This window comes from Caretta caretta, chromosome 17 (genome assembly GCF_965140235.1).
Source record: "Caretta caretta isolate rCarCar2 chromosome 17, rCarCar1.hap1, whole genome shotgun sequence".
Lineage (NCBI taxonomy): Eukaryota > Metazoa > Chordata > Testudines > Cheloniidae > Caretta > Caretta caretta.
In genome coordinates, this window is record NC_134222.1 from 7,992,362 (window position 1) to 8,014,866 (window position 22,505).

At 44.0% G+C, this 22,505-nt stretch overlaps 1 protein-coding gene across 4 annotated transcripts in view; it reads right to left on the reverse strand.

Moving 5' to 3' along the window:
- Window positions 1-22,505, reverse strand: part of ACACA (acetyl-CoA carboxylase alpha) — a 209,200-nt gene that overhangs the window by 6,522 nt on the left and 180,173 nt on the right. For all 4 annotated transcript variants that reach the window (XM_048824490.2, XM_048824488.2, XM_048824493.2 and 1 more), the window contains 3 exons: window positions 21,660-21,772; window positions 7,828-7,982; window positions 6,434-6,604 (listed from right to left, as the gene is read on the reverse strand). In XM_048824490.2, coding sequence (XP_048680447.1) covers window positions 6,434-6,604; window positions 7,828-7,982; window positions 21,660-21,772 — 439 coding nt within the window. The remainder of the gene's footprint in view (window positions 1-6,433; window positions 6,605-7,827; window positions 7,983-21,659; window positions 21,773-22,505) is intronic.

Below are 22,505 nucleotides of genomic sequence, written 5' to 3' on the forward strand. Positions count from 1 at the left end.
CTCTCAGGGGCTGGAAACAGCATTGCCTCTCGCTTGAATACTTCACAAAGCCACATAAGCATTATGGCTTGCCAGGGATTTAGTCTCCGACTCAAGAAGACAGAAGGAATTCCAGGCCTGAGACCTGGAGACAAAAGTGTAAGGCTCCCCGTCGGTTTTAAAAAGGGGGTCTTGTTGGTGAGATGGGTAATCCATCAGCTAGAAAAATGTCGGTGGTCATCACCAGGGTGGACACAGATTCCACGAGTGGAGCAGGTGTTCAACAGCATGTTATGTTTCAACATTATTGGGCATCCAATCCAAAAAAATCATTAGAAGGGCCAACACTTCTTGCCAGTGGCATTTGTATGCTGCTGTTCGGACTGCAGTTACTTGCCTTCAGATCTTGCTAGTGATACTGAGCAAGGCCTACTTGGTTCAACTCCTGCATGGGTCTTCATGAACTCTCTGGTTAGGTCAACCCCTGCAATGACTTCAAAGTAACTGTCCTAATCTATGAAGCCATCACCAGGCAGAGACATCGCTCCCTTTGAGCTTGATGTAGCACCTGGGCCATGTGACCATGTTTGAGCGTTTCTGCCCTTTGACCACGTTGTAGGTGACAGGAGCAGACCTATAAAGAACAGCCCCCAGTTAGGTTACTGACACACTGCAGCTGATATTTCAAAACAAGAGAGAAACTGCCATGAGCAACAGCCTCCTTCAGGCAGCACTTGACACATGCAAAATGGAGTCACGCAACAGTCCAGGATCTTCAAGCAGCCCATCAACAATGGCAGTTTGAGAGCAAGCATGGGACATTTTGCTCCAGAAGCCAGCCCCACCTTTGTGCAGAGTAGCTGAGAGCACCCATGCAACAAGGACAGGCAAATATCACGTGAGATGGTCTCCAATGCATGCGACAGTGACTTGTGTAGCAGGGACAGATTCTGAGGGGCAGTAGAAATGTTTCAAGTGTCTGCACATTACCGTGCTTAATTTTTGCGAGTAAACATAGCTCCTGGGGTGTTGTGTTAGGCAGGCGGTAGCTCATAGTTATATGGAGGGGTTACATAAGAGTACATGGGTTAATTTTGTTATTCACACGATATATTCATACCAGACCTTCTACAGCCCTTGTACTAAGAGTCATTACAGCAATTTAAGCCGTATACATGTATTGCCATTGTATTCAGTGACAGGTAATTACAAGGGTACCACACATGCTTTCGACTTGCATCTCCAGCCAAAAGGATAACATCAAAAAGATATGTTTTAAAATTAAGAGGAAGGGGGTTGTATTATCAGCATAACATCATAAAAATAGGAGACAACACTTTCTCAAATCAGTCCATGCTAGAAATAATGACAAATATTTTGATGTATTCCCTGGTACAAGGAAGCTTCCTATGACTCCAGACTTGTGCTTTAACCAAAGACAAAAGAAGTACAGGAGAAAATGGATCACCTGGGGCTAATGATTTCCCAAACTTTCCAAAACAGCACTATTTTGAGTTCAGAGTTACATTATCAATTGTATTTAAAAACTTTCTGCCAATTTTGGTCAAAATTAGACTCTTTCTTTGAATGATGGCCCTTTTAATGGTTTTTTTGGATTGGATGCCCAGTAACGTTGAAATGTTACATGCTATCGAAAAACCGGAATCTACGTTCACGCTGGTGATGACCAACAGATATGTGCCGAACACGTGATAGCAATGATATTTTTCTAGCCCAAAATGAGTCCAGGCTGGTAGACTGTGTGTTTTATGGGTCTCTTCGCCTAAAGGAAAAGTTTTCTGAACTCACCAGAGTGTTGGGCAGATTAATACATTTCTTTGCAAAACATTAACATTGTTGCAGAAACAGTAAAATATTCTCAGTATAATAGCTACTGAGTGAAAATGGTTTCTCTCTCATTTTCCACATAACCTCCTGTAGTTGCAGGCTTTCCCAGCTGCAGCGTGCTCTCATGTAAGTTGGGATTTGATCCGAGACCCTGTTGCCCTCTGAGTGAATTTCATACTTCTAGAGCAATACGCTCGCTGCGAGTATGGTTTACTCTTTGCTCACAAGATAATTTATGGATATGAATAAAAAAAAGTTAACAGACACATCCAGCCTGACATGCTTCATGTCTGTTCCTTAATCTTGCACAGAATTCCATAGGCTTAGGAAACTGATACAAGTTTTTCCCATTCCACAAATGCTCTCTTTTCCTGTGTTGACACAAGTAACACCCCAGCACTTACAAGCCACCCTATAGCAACACACCACTATCTCGGTTGTGCAGATCAGTATGCGTGAGCAACCTCACAAAGTCAGCCAGCCATCACAGACTAGCACACGTACACACATACAATAAAGCAGGGTACGTATAGGCCTGTGCTCATGAGCAACCCTACAACAAACCAATAGGCATCCAATGAGGTGAGGGTAAGTGGTAAGGCTTCTGGGGTGCTGAAAATCAGCACGGTCGGATCAATTGTTTGAGTATGAAAAACACTTGTTATGTTCCCTATCCGTCTGAGATCAGGGTCTTAGACTGGGATTTTTTCTAAGTACTATGCATCTAGTGCTGTCACTTGAGCTTCCACATTTTGCTTATTTCATTATTATTTTAAACTTGCTAGTTTTTGCTCCTTGCTTCTGCTGCTAGACATGAAAGAAATGCCCACTGCATACAAAGTAGGGTGCTTATGAGGATTTCAGGGGAAGGAGAAAAAAACCCCAGTAAATGCCTTTTGGTTTGCAGACCTGCGTAAAGCTAGATTTACCCAAGAATCCCAAAGCTTTTAGTTTAGGAGAATATTTAATACTCTTATTAATCATTTTAATCCGTTTGCTTTTAATTAAGAAACAGCATGATGCTTTCCTATCAACATATGCCAGGGAGCAGATTAATTGTGGCTTAAGATAACTCTCCTTGATTGGTGTAATGTATTAGCTAACGAGATGCCCGCTTCTAAAGATGCTCAGACATTACCTTGGAAAGCCTGCTGCCCTCCAGAGAAAACTTTTTCTCTCCTCCCCTTTCAGAGCCCCAGAGTGTTTGAGATTTTTATTTTATTTTTAAAGTCTCAAACAGGAGCTTCAGAGATTTTTTTCAAAGATTGCCCACTTCAGAATTCAGGCAATTAAAAAAAGAGGAAGGAAAGAAAGAAAAACTAATAACAAAACGATCAGATGAAATAAAGCCAATGGGCCAGAACATGAAAGAGTTCCTGTTCGCGAGCTGCCCACAACTCTCTCTCACCACTGCTCTCTATCACCTTTAGCAGCCTGTTAAGGAGAAGCAGCTTATGGACAGCCCCAGAGGAAGTTTGAGACACCACTGTACTGCTTTCCTAGTTTGCAAGAAGTAGGATGGCCTCATAAAACAGGGATAGGTGCCAGACCGGCACATCGCTCCTTTGGAAAAAATCAAGAACTGCATAAAGATAACAGATCCCTTCTCAGAACTGCAGGCACAGTACAAGATTTTGCACATTATTCAGTACTACCCTCCCCGCCCCAGCTTCTACATCAGAGGCCCAAAAGGGGCTTTAGGAGACTGCTCTGCAGAGCTGGAAGTGGTCTTCCTTAACAGGCTCTGGTGATGGATAGAAACAGTGTGGGCAATGTAGGTAGAACAGCATCACAATGACTGTGTCCCTCTTTGCCTTGTGCATCCTTCTCTAAGATGGGAATGTCAGCCCAGGCTTTATGCAGTTTTTTCAAGCATTAATGAACGTTTGTAAGGTGCTATTTAGATGCCAAATATTGTTATTCATGTCTTAATATGACTTGTATAGACACTAAAATACCAGTTATCGATCAGAGGGTATTACAACCACATTGCAGCCACTTCTACACAAATCTCTAGATGTAAAAAAGAGAATTTATTCCCACCATGTTTAACCTCAACAAGAGAGAAAGGATGGTCCGGGGGCTCAGGCACCGGGACTCAGGAGATTGGGTTCAGCAGTTCCTGTGATGGCTATATCACAGATTGTGTGAGACACCTTAGGGAGGTCACTTAAACTCTCTGTGCCTCAGTTTCCATGTCTGTAAGATGGGGGTAATGTCACAGCCTTTGTCTATTTACCTTGTAAGCTCTTTGGCGCTCCCTTTTACTGTGTGTCTGTACAGCATCAAACACAATGAAGCCCTGGTTGTAGTTGGTGCCTTTAGGTGCTACTGGCATACAAAATAATAATTGTTTTTAGTAATTTGTATCTTTTGTGCGCCTAGTGGCCAGTTGCATTTTAAGTATTATTGACTCATGCTGCCAATAATAATCTTTTGGGTAAGCAGACTGGCTGTGCACCAGACGGGGTACATTTAATGAGGCTGATACAGCCAAATGCAGCGAGGTCTCAGTTTTTGTAAGGGCATCACAACTTCCCCTAACTGCTGCAGCTCTCAACAGATTTTGAAATTCCAACTCTACCTTCTTATTTCCAAACCCTTTCTAAAGCTCTGCACCCGAATGGCAGACAGGACTGCCACACTATCTGCAAGCTGGCAATTCCTGTGATTTCAGCTACAACACCGTAACAGGACTTCTCCAAGGGAAACAAAAGAATTACATCACTCACTTCTACTGTCACAATGTCTCAGAAATTCCTTTGGCATTTCCTCTTCTTTTTGGGGGGAAAAGGTGGGGGGAAGAACAAGAGGGGCTGAATGATGACACAAGAATTCAAAAAGGAGAAGAAAGTTTTCTGAAGAAAAGGGAAAATGTGGAAACATTTTTTCATTGTTAAGGGGTTTTATCCAAGTAATTAACATGAGCTATTTTCCAGAGAAGGAGTAAAACCATTGGCAAAAGTGTGCATTATTTGAAAGGCAGACAATCTTTGCTGTACTTAAGGCTCTTCAACACCTCCTGTAATAGACCCTCGTTTTTCAGGGATCTGCCTAATCGATGCCCACTCTGAACTGAAACTTGGGATATAAAGGTCTCACGCCAAGAGTGAGTCTCCCCCCCCCCCCCCTTTTCTCTCTCACACAGTTTGGAGGGGAGGAGGGAATTCAGTCATTTACATTATTCAAACTGGGTATTTATTAAAAATACTGAGCCATCATTTTAGAACATTCTATATAGTTTCCGCATTTCAAATGATGGAAACAGAATAATTCACATTCTTGGGGATTCCAGTGGCTAATTAGTTATGTTCTCTTTCTTCCCCACCCCCAATATATAGACTAAATGCAGGGAACAGGGGAGAACATTAATTATATACATATAAAATCCCTTTCCACTATGTTACTCCCTTTATATAGTGAAGAATCCCTTTCCACTAGGTTGGCAGGCTGCATTATAAATGTGAATTTAGTGCTTACGAAAGGGGCTGAATTGACAGCCTTGAAGACTGATCCTCTGCAGATCCATGGAGTTATCACATAGTACAGTATGCAGCTTTCCCCACATACTGTCCCAGCACTGACCCGGAGAGGCCACCTCTAAGGGTAAAAGGGGGTGCTGTTTCCATGGCCCATTCAGTCCTTGGCCTCTGTGGAGGCTGCCAACAAGGAGCCCAGTTAATATCAACTGTGGTGGTCAATGTTATATTTCTTCTGCAGTTGAACTGAAGCCCAAGCCCTGAGAAAGAGCAGCTCTTTGTAGCAGGCGCTCTCTTCCCATTCCCAGGAAATCTTACAGCTAGCCGGCCCTCTGACCTCTTCAGGGCAGAAAACACTCCTCTTTGTTAAGCCTCCTTTTACACTTGCAGAACTTCTAGTGCCAGCTTCCACTGGAAATTCTGCCAAAGGCCATTGCAGACAGTTCGGCTCAAGGCTGTGTTTTAAGTAGCTATAGCAGACAAATGTCATGTTCATACTTAATACTCCCAATCAGTATGTTTGGACTAATTTTCCAAACGTACTTTCCTCTTCTTGCAACTTGGTTCTTTTTTTAATGGTATATCCTACATCACCCATTGGGATGCATCACTCCTACAGAAAACACAAATCCTGCCTAAGCAATGTAGGTGCTCAAGGATATTTTACATCTATAACCTCTGAAGGGGGGCAGGGTGGGGAGAGAAGCAAGCAAAGACTTTCTGCTACAAGAGCCAGGAACTTATAAGAACGGACGGCAAGAACATGGGCTGCCAATGGCATGTTCTTCAACACCACACTTGGGAAAACCTTTTGCCTCTTTGACCTATTCCGTATTCACACTTGACCATGTTGCTATAAAGACCCAGCATTTTCCACATCTTGTCATCCATAGAGAACAACCTCAGGCTTGGAATATGCAGCTGCCCTGTCGTTCCTAGCAGCCCGATTTCAAGGAGCCATCAGGAATGCCTCTGGACTTCACTCCACTGTCCCCATCTCTGCACAGTCAATCATGCAGGGCATTGCTATTAGAACCAGGGACCCAGTTTGTCCCTGGTGCAAGGCCACTGAACTCAATTGGGTACTACCAGGGAGCAGCATGGCCTTAGGAAACTCTTTGCTTTACCTTTACTGTCCCCTCGACTTCCACGAACCAGCGCCTCAGCATGGCCTGGATTTGTCCATCTGTCAGCTCAGGATTGGCATCATGGATCTTCTGCTTGACCAAGTCTTCTAGCAGAAGACGCCTTAGTCTCCAGTAGAAGAAAGTACGGGAGGTTCTCCACTCTAGAACATCCTGCGCAAGACCCAGATGGGGAAGGAGGGGAAATGAGTGAGATCAGAAAACCCAGAGCCATATTTAACTCCCACAGATTAAGGCGGGATCCTTGGGACCTGGCCACTGCAATCAGAGCGGGGCTCAGAGGTGTAGCAAAGTAGCAGGGCAGTGCATAGCTGATTGCTGGGGTGTGTTGGCTCACTTGGGCAGAAAATGGAGATGTAAGAGAGGAGGAATGTTGTACCCATTTGGGGCGAGAAGGTGAGTGGAAGGGAGAGTCTATTATGGGAGGGGACCAGAGAGCAAACTTTTGGTGGATTGTTGTCCATTTACCCTTACGTCCACCTCCGCTCACAGAGAAGCATGTGCTCCCTTAGCCCCTAGCGGGTATAAAGGCAGGGACTGGGGAAAGGCTCAGACTTGGATATGTTCGGTTAGGCTGCTTGCAAAACAAAACCACAATGGCAAAAAGTATTCCAAGTGCTGAGCTTTGAAACCTCCCACCGTGTCATACTAACCCGGCCTCCTGCCCCTCTGTTCTCTCCACTCCCTTCCAAACTCTCTTCTCTTCTCCAATGGGGGACACAGCTATCTCAGCACATCATGAGAATCAAGCAGCCTCAGAGGGAAATCCCCAACACTTCCACATTCCAAACTTCCCCAGGGAAAATAAAATTCAGACTGCATTTGAAAAGCGATCCGGGCGACTAACTCAGCCAAGGTTAAAGCTCCGACAATGGAACTGGACTTTACTATTCTGCTATAGCCCATCTGTTCTACTTGCTGCTCAAACAGGGTCAGCCAAAGACCACAGAGTGCATCCATTTAGTGGCTTTACTTCCTTCCTATCTGCCTGCGAACGAAGAGTTTGCCACTGGAAAGGGAAGTGTCTGGTCAGTTTTTTAATATATCAGCTGGTTGCAGGCTGACAAATGAAAGCGTGGGACCACAAAACATTAGTACTAAGCCAAGGAGCTGGCCGAACTCAGGCAGAGGGCGGGACTAGAGAGGGACACTGCTGTGGCAAGGTCTGTTGGGAAAGGGCACTTGGGCATGAGGTTTCCTGGGTGCCTGTGGGGTGCACGAGTCTTTGATCCTGCTTTGCTCTATCAGTAACGGGCTGGGGCTTGGGAGATTTCAGAAATGGCTGCACTGTTCATCTCAGTCTGTGACAATGTCCTTGGCTGCATTCAGTGCATGTACACGTGCTGGGCCTTTAAGACAGGATCCATTATACTTACAGTAATGACTCCCTTCTCCTGCATTCGGCCTGGCGTGTCATGCAGGTCAGCAAACTGCACCGCCACCTGATGGTAAATGGGAATTAGGAATTCCTCCCGTTCCTTCAGCTTGGTCTCCAGCTCCTTCCGCTCAGCCGGGCTTAGCTCCGGGGTGCCTGGAATCAGACAAAGCTGCCTGTCAGAGACCTGGAAAGGTTAAAACAGGTGTGTGCAAAGAACCCCAGCTTTGGGAGACCACAGACCTCCTGCTTATTGTCTGTAATCACGTTACATGATCTCAACACAGTATTTGCTTAGGTGCTTTTTTGGGGGTAAGATTTCCTCTCTGGACTGGCGCTTTGGCTTTTGGTTTCCCAAGAGTAGTTGATAAGCAGCAATGTTCTTTAACATGACATTTTTAGTCCATGAGGGACTGTGCATTGCCTAGCGTTTCACAACACACAATCCATAGTGCATTCTTCCTCTCTGCTTTTTCGTTCTGCTTTCTCTTTACGGCTGCCTTCCCCAGCTCCTCTCCAACAACGTATCTCCCAAGAACTCCTGTGACTACTGAGGCAGTGTGGCTAGGTCGGGGTGGCCAACCTGAGCCTGAGAAGGAGCCAGAATTTACCAATGTACATTGCCAAAAAGCCACTGTAGTACGTCAGCAGCCCCCCATCAGCTCCTCCCCCTCCCAGCACCTCCCACCCACTGGCAGCCCCGCTAATCAGTGCCTCCCACTCCCGATCAGCTGTTTCGTGGCATGCAGGAGGCTCTGGGGGAAAGGGGTGGAGTGGGGGCAGGGCCTGTGGCAGAGCCAGGGGTTGAGCAGTGAACACCCCCCAGCACATTGGAAAGTTGATGCCTATAGCTCCAGCCCTGGAGTCGGTGCCTAGACAAGGAGCCACAGATTAACTTCTGAAGAGCCGCATGTAGCTCCGGAGCGACAGGTTGGCCACCCCTCGGCTAGAAGTTCAGGACTGGGAAGTTGGGAGTGCTGCGTTCCAATCCCGGCTCTGCGATGACTTGCTGGGTGGCCTCGGGGCTCAGTTTTCCACGTGTAAAATGAGGACAATAGTAATCTACCTTCTTCACCAGGCAATTGTGAGGATTCAGTTGTTAGTGTTGGTCATCTGAGCACATAAGGAGGTAAGTTTCTCCAGAAGGGAGGTTAGGAACTAGAATTCTCTTATTGCTGAAAGTAAAGAGGGGGGTTGATGGGTTTGGGTCAGCTCCCTGCACCCCTTAACTCAGGACCCTGGTCCAAAGCTTGCAGATGGCTACCCTCATCATAATGGGCCAAACCAAAAACTTGATCTGAACAGCACCAATCTTTGGATCGGAAATCAGCAGCTGAGGTCCCCAACTCTGCCTAAATTCCAGAAAGATAGCTCCTCCCGGAACCATCCAAGTGCAGTAGGTAGTTATCCCATAGATTTGGCACCTGAATGAGAAAAGGATCCTGTCTTGTTCTTTGGTGTACCGTGCAGTAGCACCGAGCAGACGCCCTGTCTCTCTCGTACACAGTGCGCTGTCGGTGTGGAATACGTGAGTGTACAGGCACGGCTCTTCAGAGAAGGAAGGTGCTCGCCCCTCGCACTGGGACAATCAGACGAGAGCTCTCCAGGCTGACCCAGCCATGCACCAAGCTCTATTGTCATCTAGGCCTATAATACGCTCTCCAGCCTGCGCGGGTGCAGAACTCCATCAACACTGATCTCACGCTGACACTCTTGACCTCCAGTTTGTACAAAACACTCTCTAATTAGAGCAGTCTTCACCAGGTCATTGTGTCTGTGTTACTGACTCAGTGGGCTTTTCACCTCTGGGGCTGCTCACTGGGACAGACGCCCACCCCCAGGGCCTGACCAGAATGACTGAAAACCATTCTTGCCAAACAGGCAACAACAACAGGCCAGAGCTTAGTGTAGATCAAACCAGGTTCCTGTCGAGGCTGCAGCTTGCAGCCAGGTTCTGGTTTGGAAAGTTAGCAGCCTCACCTGGAAAGACAGGCAGGACTAGATATGCCTGAGCATGACGGGAAGTGTCATCTCGTACTACATGAAGGCAAACTCCTTATTGATTACAGTATTGATGGAGCCATCTGGCAAAGACAAATCTATAATATTGGCTCAGACCATCAGCGATTAGTATCACCAGGCTGGGTTTCAACTCCCGTTCTTTTAAATGTAACCGCGTTCCCACCTAGACTGCCTTTCGCTTTCACATGCACCTCCATTCGATCTTATCGACACCTGAAACTTTTGGGGCTCCGATAAATGCTCCTTCAATGTTCCCTAGAACTGGCTAAAAAATGGTACTGCTTGATCTACACTGGCCAGTCAAACTATGTTAGCAAGAAACCTTTCTAAACTAAGTGACAGAAAGCTTCTCCTAACATGATTTAAATGCCAATGAATTAGGCCATGATTTAGGTGACACAATGACAGGACTTATCCCCATAAATTAACAATGTCTCAGAGTGTTTTAGTTTTTTAAAACTACAGACAAAATTAATGTCTAATGCACACACGCACACTTTACACTTTCCTAGCATTTGTTTCCGACTAGTACCTATCCGTTTTCACAGTCTCACTACAGAGGTGGCACAAGTTACATTCAGCGACATTGCAAAAGGTCACAGAACACTTCACTCATTTGAGTTACTTGCTGCCAATCAAAGCACACTGTCTAGCGACAGATCCCATATGAACTTGGAGGATATGAGGACAAATGTGTCAAAATGATATTGTCCCGTCGAGCTGTTTAGTTTAAAGTTTTGCGCTCAAAATGAAATGATGTTCCTTTAAATGAAATAAAATGAAAACGTTTGGAAGAATGTAGCCTTGTGAAAGAAACCAGAAGAACTAACTTGAGCAAGGCATAAGGTGGGCTATGATTCCGCCCCCGACCGCTCTGCCAATGTTCCTACATAGGATTGCAGCATCCCATTGCTGTTTCCAGCCAGAGGACAGTCTCATACAAAGCTCAAGAGCTGTGAGGTGGCTTTGCACTGAGTGTTAACGGAGATCAGGATCCAACCAAACTCATTTTCAACTGAGACCTAAAAAGCGCCTTCCTCCTCCCCACAGAGAATGACTTGTTAAAATAATCCCTAAAAGCAACCACTCCACCATGGGACTGAGAACCTGAATTCTCCCCTGTTCAGTCAAGGGCCACAATTAGCCTTGGTGTAAGCAGGTGCAGCTCCTTTGAAGTTGCACTCACTTATTGCAGGGCAAGACTGGCCCCAAACCCAGTGCAAGGAGAGCAGGTTCATTCTCTCCCACTGCCACACAAAGACACGCCCAGTAGGCGCTTGTGCAGAGGGACTTAACGCCAGCCTTGGTTCGATTTGAGCACAGCGCGCAATCTGAGCCAAATTACATGCTACCAGACCTCCCACCTACACTGGGGCCTGAGCAGAGGCTCTGAAGCTCCTGCTGTAGGTTTCACAGCTTTAGATAGTGTGTGTGTGTGTGTGGGGGGGGGGGGTTTAAACCTAGGGTTACTGGCAATCTGAAGCCAGGTCATGGATAAGTCTCACTCAAAGCCCTAGTAAACAATGTCCCTCCTTTGCACTTCTATAGCACCTTCCCCCCACCCACCAAGGAAAAGGCTAGACAAACGTTGATTAATTTCACCTTGCAATGCCCCTGAGAGATATGCAAGCACAATTATTCTCACTGTACAGAGCAGAAAGTGAGGCAGAAAGAGGTTAAGTAACCTAGTAACATAGAAGAGCCTGGAATAAAAGCCAGGAGACTTGACTGTCAGCCCCCTTTCTCTAGCCACTGGACAACATTCCTTTCCTCATTGTTGGCATTTCCTCTAATACTGTCGCTATTCTGTCGGGGTCTATGTGAATGCCACCAGCTTTTTGCTCTTTACTGTTTGTGAAGCAATGTCAATGGGATCAACTGTAATGAAAGGAGATCAGCTATTGTCAGTCTGTCATGCTTCTTGGCTGGGTGATATGGAAGGTGACTGTCACTCCTCTGGTCCATGCAGTGCCACATAAACTGTCCCGTTTGAAAGGGCCAGGGTCTGGAATCAAACTGGAGAAGCAGAGCGCAGCTGTGAACGCAGCCAAACTGGAGTCAGCTCCCAGCTGCTCTGTTCCCAAGTCTGGGGCCGCATTTTTTGAATCAGGCCCTTACTGAATCCTGCAGACGGACACTGTCCTGTCTGTTCTGTACGGCATGCGTGTATATTCGATCTGATAAGGTCTTGTCAGATCCGTGTGGTTTTCAATATGATGCCGTCACACACTGAGACTTTTAAGACAACAAGTTCAGACTGTGTCTTCGCTTCATAAAAATTGCAGCTCACGTATACAGTAATTTTTTCAGCTCAGGTATTAGTTTTTTAAATGGCCTTCAACGTAAGCATTTTAAAGGATGGTGGGGAGGTTTTAACTAAGATGCCCTGGCGTCTGATAGCTGAAGAATTTAAAAAAGAATTGTTTGAAGTTCATGTTTCTCTACACACTTTAAATGGCAGCATCTGTCTGCACTTAAGCCAGCAACACTCATGTATTCTAGGCTGTCTGCCACTCTCTTGTACAGACAAACCAGCTAGGCCCAGTAATGATTTAGGTGAGATTAACAAATATGTCAATGTCTATTTTCTGCTTAATTTAAAAGCAGCGTCTATAAAGATTTTTGACTTCTGAACCCTGTTCTCCTGAAAGAAAGAAGGTAACAATGAGGAGGGGGGGATAAAGAGTGATTATCCTATCATTGATCGTTTGTCAGGAGCATTTCTTATTCACTGGACTATTGTAAAAAGCTAAGCTCTCGATCAATCCTGTAAGCCCCCTGTACAATTAAATATCTTGGAATGGGTTTCTTTCTTTTCTAGCCACATCTTGAAGCCTTGGGGTTTTTCAGAAAGCCAGGGCGTTGTTTGTTTTTATTTCACAGAAAGAGAAGCCTCCATCCAAGAACCTTACCCCAGCAAGAAAGCTGCTTTAAAAACAAAACATCAGGTGCTTCTTTGGCTCTACAGAAACAGCTGAATTATCCAAGAATATTTAATCCAAGTGTCAAATTTTAAACGATTATAACAGCTCTCAAACGGCGTTTTGCATCGCTTTGCCCAGGAGCTCAGTAGCATTATCCCCACTTTTTAGAGATGGTGTAACTGAGGCATAGGGAGAAGTGACTTGCCCACGACCACCCAGCAGGGAGAGCTAGGAAGAGAACTTAGGTCTCCCGAGCCCCAGTCCAGTGTTCTGTCCACCAGGCCACACTGCCTCCCATTATAAATCTGTGTGTATGGAGCTAGGTTACCAATAGATGTGTACACTAAAGAAGAAACATTCTAAAACTGCTATACTTAAAGGCAAATAAATATAGCACAGCAGCTCTCGATGGGCAGGTGGTGCATGAAACTATCAACACTAAGAAGATTTAAGGGGGGTTGAAGGAAGGGAAGAAAAATACTGGAATCTAAAGTCATAAAATTAATTTCAGAGTCTTGATGAAGAGGTATATTAGCTATGGAACCAGGGCCAGTGGTGGCAGCTGACATGCACAAAATTACTAAAGATTTAATTTAAGATTTAAAAGAAGGGAGTTTGTGACTTTCATAAGCTGGCAGGGGATGCAGAACACTGCCCTAACAGAGAGCCTAGGGCTATTCTGTTGGCAGAGGGTTTTGTGTCATGAAATCATGAATGAGAGTTTTGGCTTGGATTTGCAGATTACTTTACAGTTTTGGACCCTGTGTGGAGGGGTGTGTGTGTGTGTGTACATATATATATATATTGTGTGTGTGTGTACATATATATATTGTGTGTGTGTGTGTATTCACACACACACACACACTATATATATATATATATATAAATAAAAAATAAAATTTGTGCATGTTCGTGTTATACACACACGTGTATATATAATTGTGTGTATGTGTGTATATGTACATATGTTTATATATATATAGCTCTGATTTGACCACACCAGTTGGATATCCCAGCGTTGGACATGTAAAAATGTTACTGTTTTGTAGCCTTTATCTTCTAATAGTAGCAACAATTACAACAAGACTTTATAATCTACATCGTCTTTTGTCCATCTATACTTAGGTGCTTTAAAGCTAGCTTGACAGCCGCCGCAGTGAGTATTACTGAAGTAACACTGCGGCTGGCACTTTACAAATAAAAAATGATCACCACAGCATCATGTTTCGCAAAACGATAGGAATGAATAAGCTAAAAGCCTCCATTCAAATGCAACAAACACAAGTAAGGAAAAACTGGTTAACTCTGAATAGAATCATAGAACATCAGGGTTGGAAGGGACCTCAGGAGGTCATCTAGTCGGAAATACTTGCCCCAAAATGTTTCCCAAAATGAAAGAGGTAAATATTGCCTGGACTCTGTGAACCAGACCGATGAAACCCTGACAAACGTACACCACTTCACCAGAGTATTCCTCTGCTATCCACACCCAGATGGGAACAGAAAGGCTCACCCGACTTTGAGGACCACAGTGCTAAGATATTACCACTATCCAATGTAAGGAGCTAGCTATATTTAAAAGCACTGGGTACTCTTTGGGTCGGGGCCATCTTTTTGTTATTTGTAGGCACGATACCTGGCAGATTGGGGCCCCAATCCCTGACGGAGGCTTCTAGGGGCTACCACAACAGTTAACTAAAGAAGGCCTTTATAAACTCCAAGTCTGAAGGAGAAGCTCCTCCCAAAGCCTGCTTCTACCCATTGCACAGGGATAGGTGTGCATGCTTTATAGCTTGCGATCAGAGAGGAAGACTTCAAAGAAGTTGCCCTCCCTGAGCAAACAAATGGTAAAGCCTCGGTAATATATCTATAGGGAGACCTAGCCTGTAAAGTGCTCAGATATTGAATATCAATTTATACTCCTCTCCAAAAGTTAAGGGAAGAAATTGCAGCCAAGAAAGCAACGTCAAAACTCTTTTGATTTGTGTCCCATTAACCAGAGAACCTCTTTTGGGGTAACAAGCCAATGCTTCAGCTCTTCCCTCCCGTGTAGATGTCTCAGAGAGAGAGCCACTGACAGGCACAGTGTCCTGCAGTGATTACAACCTGCTAGAATGTCAGGGCTCAGGCTGCCTTTAATAAAGTTCCTGCCAGATGGAAATGGCTCAGCGGGACCATGAATCACGGCTTCCCATAACATTTAGTAGCAAAGTGCTTTTTTTAAATATGACCAGTTTAACAGGTTAGACAAAATGACTTCGAGAAATGTTATTGTAGCTTCCCTCTGATTGCAGAAAGCTGGGCAGCTTCTGAATCAATTTGATGGTTTACGGTTTCTCAGCTATTAATATGGGGGATTTTCCCCTCCGCCCAGCCTCGCCAAGCTTCTCTACTTGCTTCCCGTCACCTCTCATGTATGCCAGCAAAGATGTGGGCAATAGCCCAACCTCCAGCTTCTCACCCAGCGCCTTGCTGAAACAGAACCTCACTCACTTTAGGGCTGCATGACACCTCCAAAGTGGGGTAAAGCCTTGGTGTAAATGAGACTCCTACTGATAATATCTTCACTGAGCAAAACACACTCAGTATCATAAAACAGCATCTAACCTCGCTGAGGCTGGACTAAAACAAGCGAAGCCTTCTACCCAGTGGCTAGACTGACCCCCTAACAATCCAGGAGGGCCCAGCTCCACTTGTCTCCAGTGGAAAGTCGAATGGATCCCAGGACCAGTGACTAACCGGCAACGCAGAGATGTGTGCGCTCACCTATCCGAGTGTTAAAAGGACTATGTTGAAGGTTTTCTGAGGGTGATTAGGGGAAAGAACATTAAGGCACCACCGCAGCAAAGCATCTAAACTTGGGCTTAAGTCCATCCCTGGTCTGCAAGGGACATGCGCAAGTCCCACTGACACACATGCTGAACTGCGTAGCTGAACAGGGATGGACTACTGAAATGGGTCCTAAGGAAGTAAGTATTATGAACACATGGTAGCCACTCCACATATAAGGATGTAATGAGGTGTCCATTTTAAGTCAGATTATGACCTCATCTAACATCCTCAACTGCAACAACAAACATGATTTCACCCTGAAATTCCTCACACAGGAGAGATTTTCCCCCCCTAAGGCTGGAGCCTGATGTCTCCTATTTAACCACACAACAGATTCAGCAACTGTGCAAGCTTCTCCCATGCTGCCCTGCCAGCATGCCTCACCTCTGACATGCAGGGAGCAGCTCTAAAGGGGAAGTCACTCAGGCCTATTCAAGTCTGTGGCAATGCAGGGGTTTTGAGTGCAGATTTTTTTTTTTTTTTAAACCTGTGGCTGCTTGCAATCACTTCTCTAAATAGTCAGTAGGATTCAAGCTGTAAAGATGCAACGTGAAATACCAGTGAAGGTTGGGGATGCTCAAGAGATTGGTCAGAAATGTCATTCGGCAACTGCAATACACAAAAAGGTTTTATACTGTTACAGTTCAACTATTCTTGTTCCTAAGGACTTGCATTAGGATCAAGTAAACTAGCAGACATGAAGCACCACTACAGGCCAGAATCACCTGTGATGCACGTTAACACACTGACAAGCACTAACTCGGACTTGCTGTGGAGTTAAATATGGGATGTCTGAGGACGGAAGGGATGGGATGAGCCTCAAAGACCGGGAATTGCACAGCATCTAAAACTATGCTCTTTCAATAGATTATTGACCAAGAGCAGCGACATTAATACACAATCCTCTGCAACCAATTCCCACCCACATTCCAAGATCTTTCAAAACATGATTATTTAAAATTAAAATATAGCAAACAACATATCAAACCAAAACTTTGAAGAAATAATAGGTTGTAGGACCATATACAAAGTGCAAAATACAAACAGCCTTCCCCTCCCCCCAAATTGGTATCATATGTCCCATAAAAATCATATACCTATGGGAATTCCCCTCCAACTCCCACTTTCTAGAGAGGGAAATCCAAAGGACAGTTATCATATGGGCAGGTGTCAGGGAAGGTGAAATTCTGGATTAACAGCAATTTTTTAGTGATAGCAATGTTTGCACACAGAACCAGTTAAAAAGGCAACCAGTGTACAATATTACCAGAAAAGTGACCAGTGCTGATTGGCATTCCACATTTTGCAGGTGAAGGATGATCTCAAGGGAAATATTTTACGTAACTATTGCTCAGGAAAATAATTGGTATTTTGGTTAATTACAACACAGAAAAAGAATGACAGAAAAATCTTGAGAGAGCCAAAGAAGGTGAGGTAATATGTTTTACTGGACCAACTTCTGCTGATAGAAGGGACACACTTTGAAGGTACACACAGCTCTTCCTTGGGTCTGGAGAAGGTAACCAGAGCATCTGAGCTAAATACGAAGTGGGAGAAGATTGTTAAGCATAAGGGGTTCACACATGCTTTAGGAGTCCACTTAAAATGAAGTGAGCAATAAAGGGTTAGATTGTTGAGCATAAGGGGTTGTAACTTGCCTGGCAATTCCCCCCAAAATGGGATATGTACTTCCATTACTCAGTTTGTTTTTCTAAAGTACATTACTAGTGAACTGGTTCAAATCAAATGCACCAATACAAAATGGGGAATGACTGGCTAGGCAGTAGTACTGCAGAAATGGACCTGGGTGTTACAGTGGATCACAAATTGAACATGAAACAACAATGTGATGTAGCTGCGAAAAAGACACATTATTCTGGGGTGCGTTAAGAGAAGTGTCAAATGAAAGATACGGGAGGTAACTGTTCGGCTCTAGTAGGCATTGATGAAGCCTCACTGGAGTATTTTGTCCAGGTTTGGGTGTCACGCTTTAAGAAGGATCTGGACAAACTGGAGCGAGTCCAGAGGAGAGCAAGAAAAATGATAAAAGGTTTAGAAAACTGACTTAGAAAAGGTTAACAAACTGGGCATATTTAGCCTTGAGAAAAGAAGACTGAGGGGAGAACCTGACAAAAGTCTTTATAAAGAGGACAGCGATCAATTGTTCTCCATGTCCACTAGAAGGAAGGACAAGAAGTAATCGGCTTAATCTGCAGCAAGGGAGATTTAGGTTAGGTATTAAGAAAATCTTTCTAACTATAAGGATAGTTAAGTCCTGGAATAGATTTCCAAGGGAAGTTGTGAAATTTCTATCACTGGAACATATTAGACACACACCTGTCAGGGATGGTCTAGGTTTACTTGGTCCTGTCTCAGCGGACGGGGCTGGACTAAATGACCTCTCAAGGTCCCTTCTAGCTCTCAATTTCTATGAATCTATTAATCTATAAAACAGCTACTGCCTGACTTTTGACTATTGTCTGATTTTCCAGACCTAGGTGCAGAATGACAAACAGGTCACATGATGCTATTGTTTAGCCAATCAAGAAAGCGAAAGAAAAACATCATAATTTTGTAAATGTATGCTGCAAAGTAATGATCAGCACATGGTATTATTGGGATTTAAATAAACTGTCATGCAAATTTATCTCTGAAAATGGACTGCTTGGCTTAATTTATCTATAGCCACTGCTGCTCTAATGTGGGTATAACTTTGGTTAAGTTTTTGTTATTTGGGTATTCAAGATGGGTTCTGAACCATCTTCAGCAAACGAAGCGGAGAAGTAAATCAGAAGTCACAATAATAGGCTGGTCAAAATGGGAAGGGACAGGCTCAGCTCCCAAAGCGGTATGGCAGTTTACAGTTTTCGTGTCTGTGAAAAGTAAATTTTGCTCTACTGAGGTGGGCAGATCCCTCCTGAATGGTCCCCCATCCAACACTTCATACAGAGTATTATTATATATAAATGGGTGTGAATATACACACACATATAATATACAACTCTATATAAAACTACATCTAAAACTATGTAAAACACTTAGAGGTAGACATTTATTATAAGGGCCAGATTAAAGATGATGTTCGTCTTATCATAAAATCTGCTCATGGTGAGATCATACCGAACGAATAAAAGATTTTTCCATTGTACCACGAGATAAACATTTCGATAAGATAAGTGGGAACAATTTAGGGTCAGGTCCTGCTTCCATGGAAGCCATTTTGCCATTGCCTTCAATTAAAATGGGACCAAGCCCCATTGTTTGTATCACACACTACGTGTACAGCCTTCCCGATGGTAATAAAGAACATGCTGCACGATAAAGTTCATTTCCTGTTATTTCTGTTTCAATCCTAAAGCTTTCTCCCATATGCTAACTATGAAAAACCCACATGAAAATAGAATACCTATATCCTTCTGAAGTGTGGCCAGTAGGCTTGCTGCTTACACTGTCCGTATATTTCTATGTATTCATAGCTCTGTCTGGCTACTCGTGCTTTCTAGAGAATGCAGCCATTCCAGAGTCAAGACTGGGATTCCTCTTTTTGCCTGCCCTGTTGCTCTGCAGTGTACGCTGTCACGTAAGAGTGTGTTACACTGAGTGCCATTTTAATAAAACATTAAACTGATGAAGATTTCCGAGATAGTGCTAGAAAATTAATAATGGACAGATTTATGTCAAATTATTCAACACTTGTCATCCTTCCCTGCTCCCGCCCCCACACATGCAAGTCAAAATCCAGTGTCTGAAGGTTCCTTGAATGAAAACACAAATGTTGCTGTACTATTTACCCACCCCTCTGCACAAGACACACGTATATGAAGATCTCCCCCCTTCCCCGCTACCCAGCAGTTCCATAGAAATGATGACAGCCATTCAGGGGTTAAAGAGAGGCAGTGAACCCCCAGTTAATGAGTAAGAATTCAGCAGGCAGTGTAAGATAAATGGAGCTTTCTCTGCTTCTGCTGGAGTCAGCATGAACTGCGGCCCCGCGGCTTGTTTGTGGCAAATGGAGTGCGCGAAATATCAAAGGGCAGTGATCCAGAAGAAGACCGACTTTGACAAATTTTAAATTGGCCAGAAAGAAAACCAGCAAAAAAAAATTATGCAATTCGCTGTGTCCTGCAATCTCGGCTTTCCTGCCATTGTACGGAATTAGTGGCAAAACAACAGCAATGATCGCCTGATGTTGGGAGCAATTAAGAGCCATCTAAGTGAGATGCTTATCAGCGACTGAAGCTTTTAGGGCTCTCTGTATGTACAGTTGTAAGTGACTTGCTCTTGTGTTGCAGTCATTTTAATTAAAGTGTATGGAGTAATTATCCTGTTTAGAGAAAGGAAAAGAAAAAAAAACCCCACGCAGTCTGGCGTTGGATTTTAGAGAGACTCACTTGTAGAAAAATGTTTGCCCTTTTTCTCTCTGATCAAAAAGAGGATGGTGCAGGGGTCACAGCCAGCATGATTTAGGGTTGTTTTCTAATAGCGGCTGATGGAATGGAAGGGATTCAGGGCTTGAATTCAATGTAACCGACATCGGGTACGAGCCACACAACAGTAAATTCATAAGGGCAACACAAAAATGACATTTGCTACTTTTCCCTGCTGCTATGAGATTAAAAACCAAACAGTCCTTTTTGTTCGAGGCCAGTGTCTACACAGGCTCGGGACTGGACTAATTTGCCAGTGTCATGGAAGACATCTTCTGTGGGGGGTTTTATTGTTAACTTGAGAGGAGCAGGACCTTTCCTGGTGCTGCTGTGGTAAATATCCTCAAAATGGTGCTCCTGCAGCAGGGCCATTTATCTGCATGCACAAGTGCTGACTGTTCAGCGTATACTCTTCTCTAACCACACATCTGATTTCCCCTTCCCCTCAACTCTAGAGACTTTCATACCAGAGGGGCAGTTCTTCCACCAAGCACACGGAGGTCCAGAAGAATCACCTCCAGGTAGTGCAGCTATAAATCCTGCCTTGACTGACTGGGTTAGGAATTACGCTGCAGCCTTTAACTGAGCAGTATAAAGCATTTCAAGTGTGCATATACTTTGACTCTGTGCTAGGTTCCCAAGATCTGCTGGAGTCTGGTTTATCTAATTGTCTCTAAAGGGCCACTGTCAAGTCAAATGTAGCCCAAAATTCAGAGCTGGTGAAAATAAACTTTTACCAAACCTAAGAACGTTAGAAATGTGCATTTCAATCCTAAGGAACCAGTTTATTTGACACCAATTTTACACCAGCTGAGGACCTGGCCCACTAAATTTTGAGTGAGCTGAGCATACTTAGAGAATTAATGCCAGTATCAGGACACCTTCATCGTTGTTTGTTGTAAAACCCATCAATTCTTTAAAAGAAAAATCATGACTGATGTAGAGAAAGTAGACAAGAAAGTGTTGTTTAGTACTTCTCATAACACAAGAGCTAGGGTCACCAAATGAAATTAACAGGCAGCAGGTTTAAAACAAATAAAAGGAAGTATTTCTTCACACAATGCACAGCCAACCTGTGGAACTCCTTGCCAGAGGATGTTGTAAAGGCCAAGACAATATCAGGGTTCAAAAAAGAACTAGATAAATTCATGGAGGATAGTTTCATCAATGGCTATTAGCCAGGATAGACAGGGATAGTGTCCCTAGCCTCTGTTTGCCAGAAGCTGGGAATGACTGATGGGGGATGGATCACTTGATGATTACCTGTTCTGTTCATTCCCTCTAGGGCACCTGGCACTGGCCACCGTCGAAAGACAGGATACTGGGCTAGATGGGTCCTTGGTCTGACCCAGTAGGGCCGTTCTTATGTTCTTATGTTAATTGGTTAAAAAAATACTACACACCCACACTAAATGCTGTAGATGTACATGAAAATAAAAAATATTCTATGAAAACACACAAGACTCGTCTCATCTGGTTTTCCTCCCAAATTGGATGACAGTAAATAAAAATTATCATGAATTTCATAAAGTAAGTCAGTTCCCCCTTTTTAAAGGTCACAAACACACTTATTAGATATTAGCTGATACCTGGATCACTGATATGCCAATAATACAGTCCAGACATACCTAGTCGCTCTGCCAGACGACTGTAGATTGGGTCCACCCGTCTCATTGTTTTCACCAAATCTTTCCTGCGGAATTTGATTTCTACGGTCCCTTCTGGCTCCAGAACTCCTCCTCTGATCAGCAATGAGAAAAGAGAAAGGAAAAGCACTTTCAGATCATCAGATAAGGAAAAACACAAACTGGATTGGTACAATTTGTTGTCTAGAAAGTACTGAGAAAAAGAAAGACTCTTAGCTATTATTTACCTAACACCAAATAGAATGTGCATAAGATGCATATGCTTATAGAAACGTATCAATCTAATACTATTTGATGCAATATGGTAGTAATAAATAACATTTGGAATTCTTTTAGAGCCTTTCAGCTTAGGCTCCAAAAGCTCCTGTAGGTGAATTTTATGAAAATGTCTTGCCAAAATAATGCTGCTCATTACAGAAGCTACCTGCTTCCCCAGGTCGAAGACACATGATTTTGAATCTAGGTTTGACAAAGAAGACAGAAGCTATTTTACTTTCAAGTGCAAAAGAGTGAGAGAAGAGAAAAGAAAGGTCAGTGGAGAGGCTCTAAGGAGTGGTGGTTGGGGGAGATGCATCTTTCTGATTGTACAGCAGAGCTTCAGCATGGATATGATCACAGACTGTACTTGGGCAACAAGCTTTTGCAGTCCAACAACAGGACACTAAGCTACACATGGTTTTGCAAAAGTCCTCAATTCTCAAGTCTAGCAAAGCTGCGGCAAGTCCACACTTGTACTGGCACTGCAGGATATAGCCAGTAAAGGGGCGTACGCACCTTTGCATGTAATTACTCAGAATGTGTTCTCAGCGTGCACAGCTGTCAGTGCAA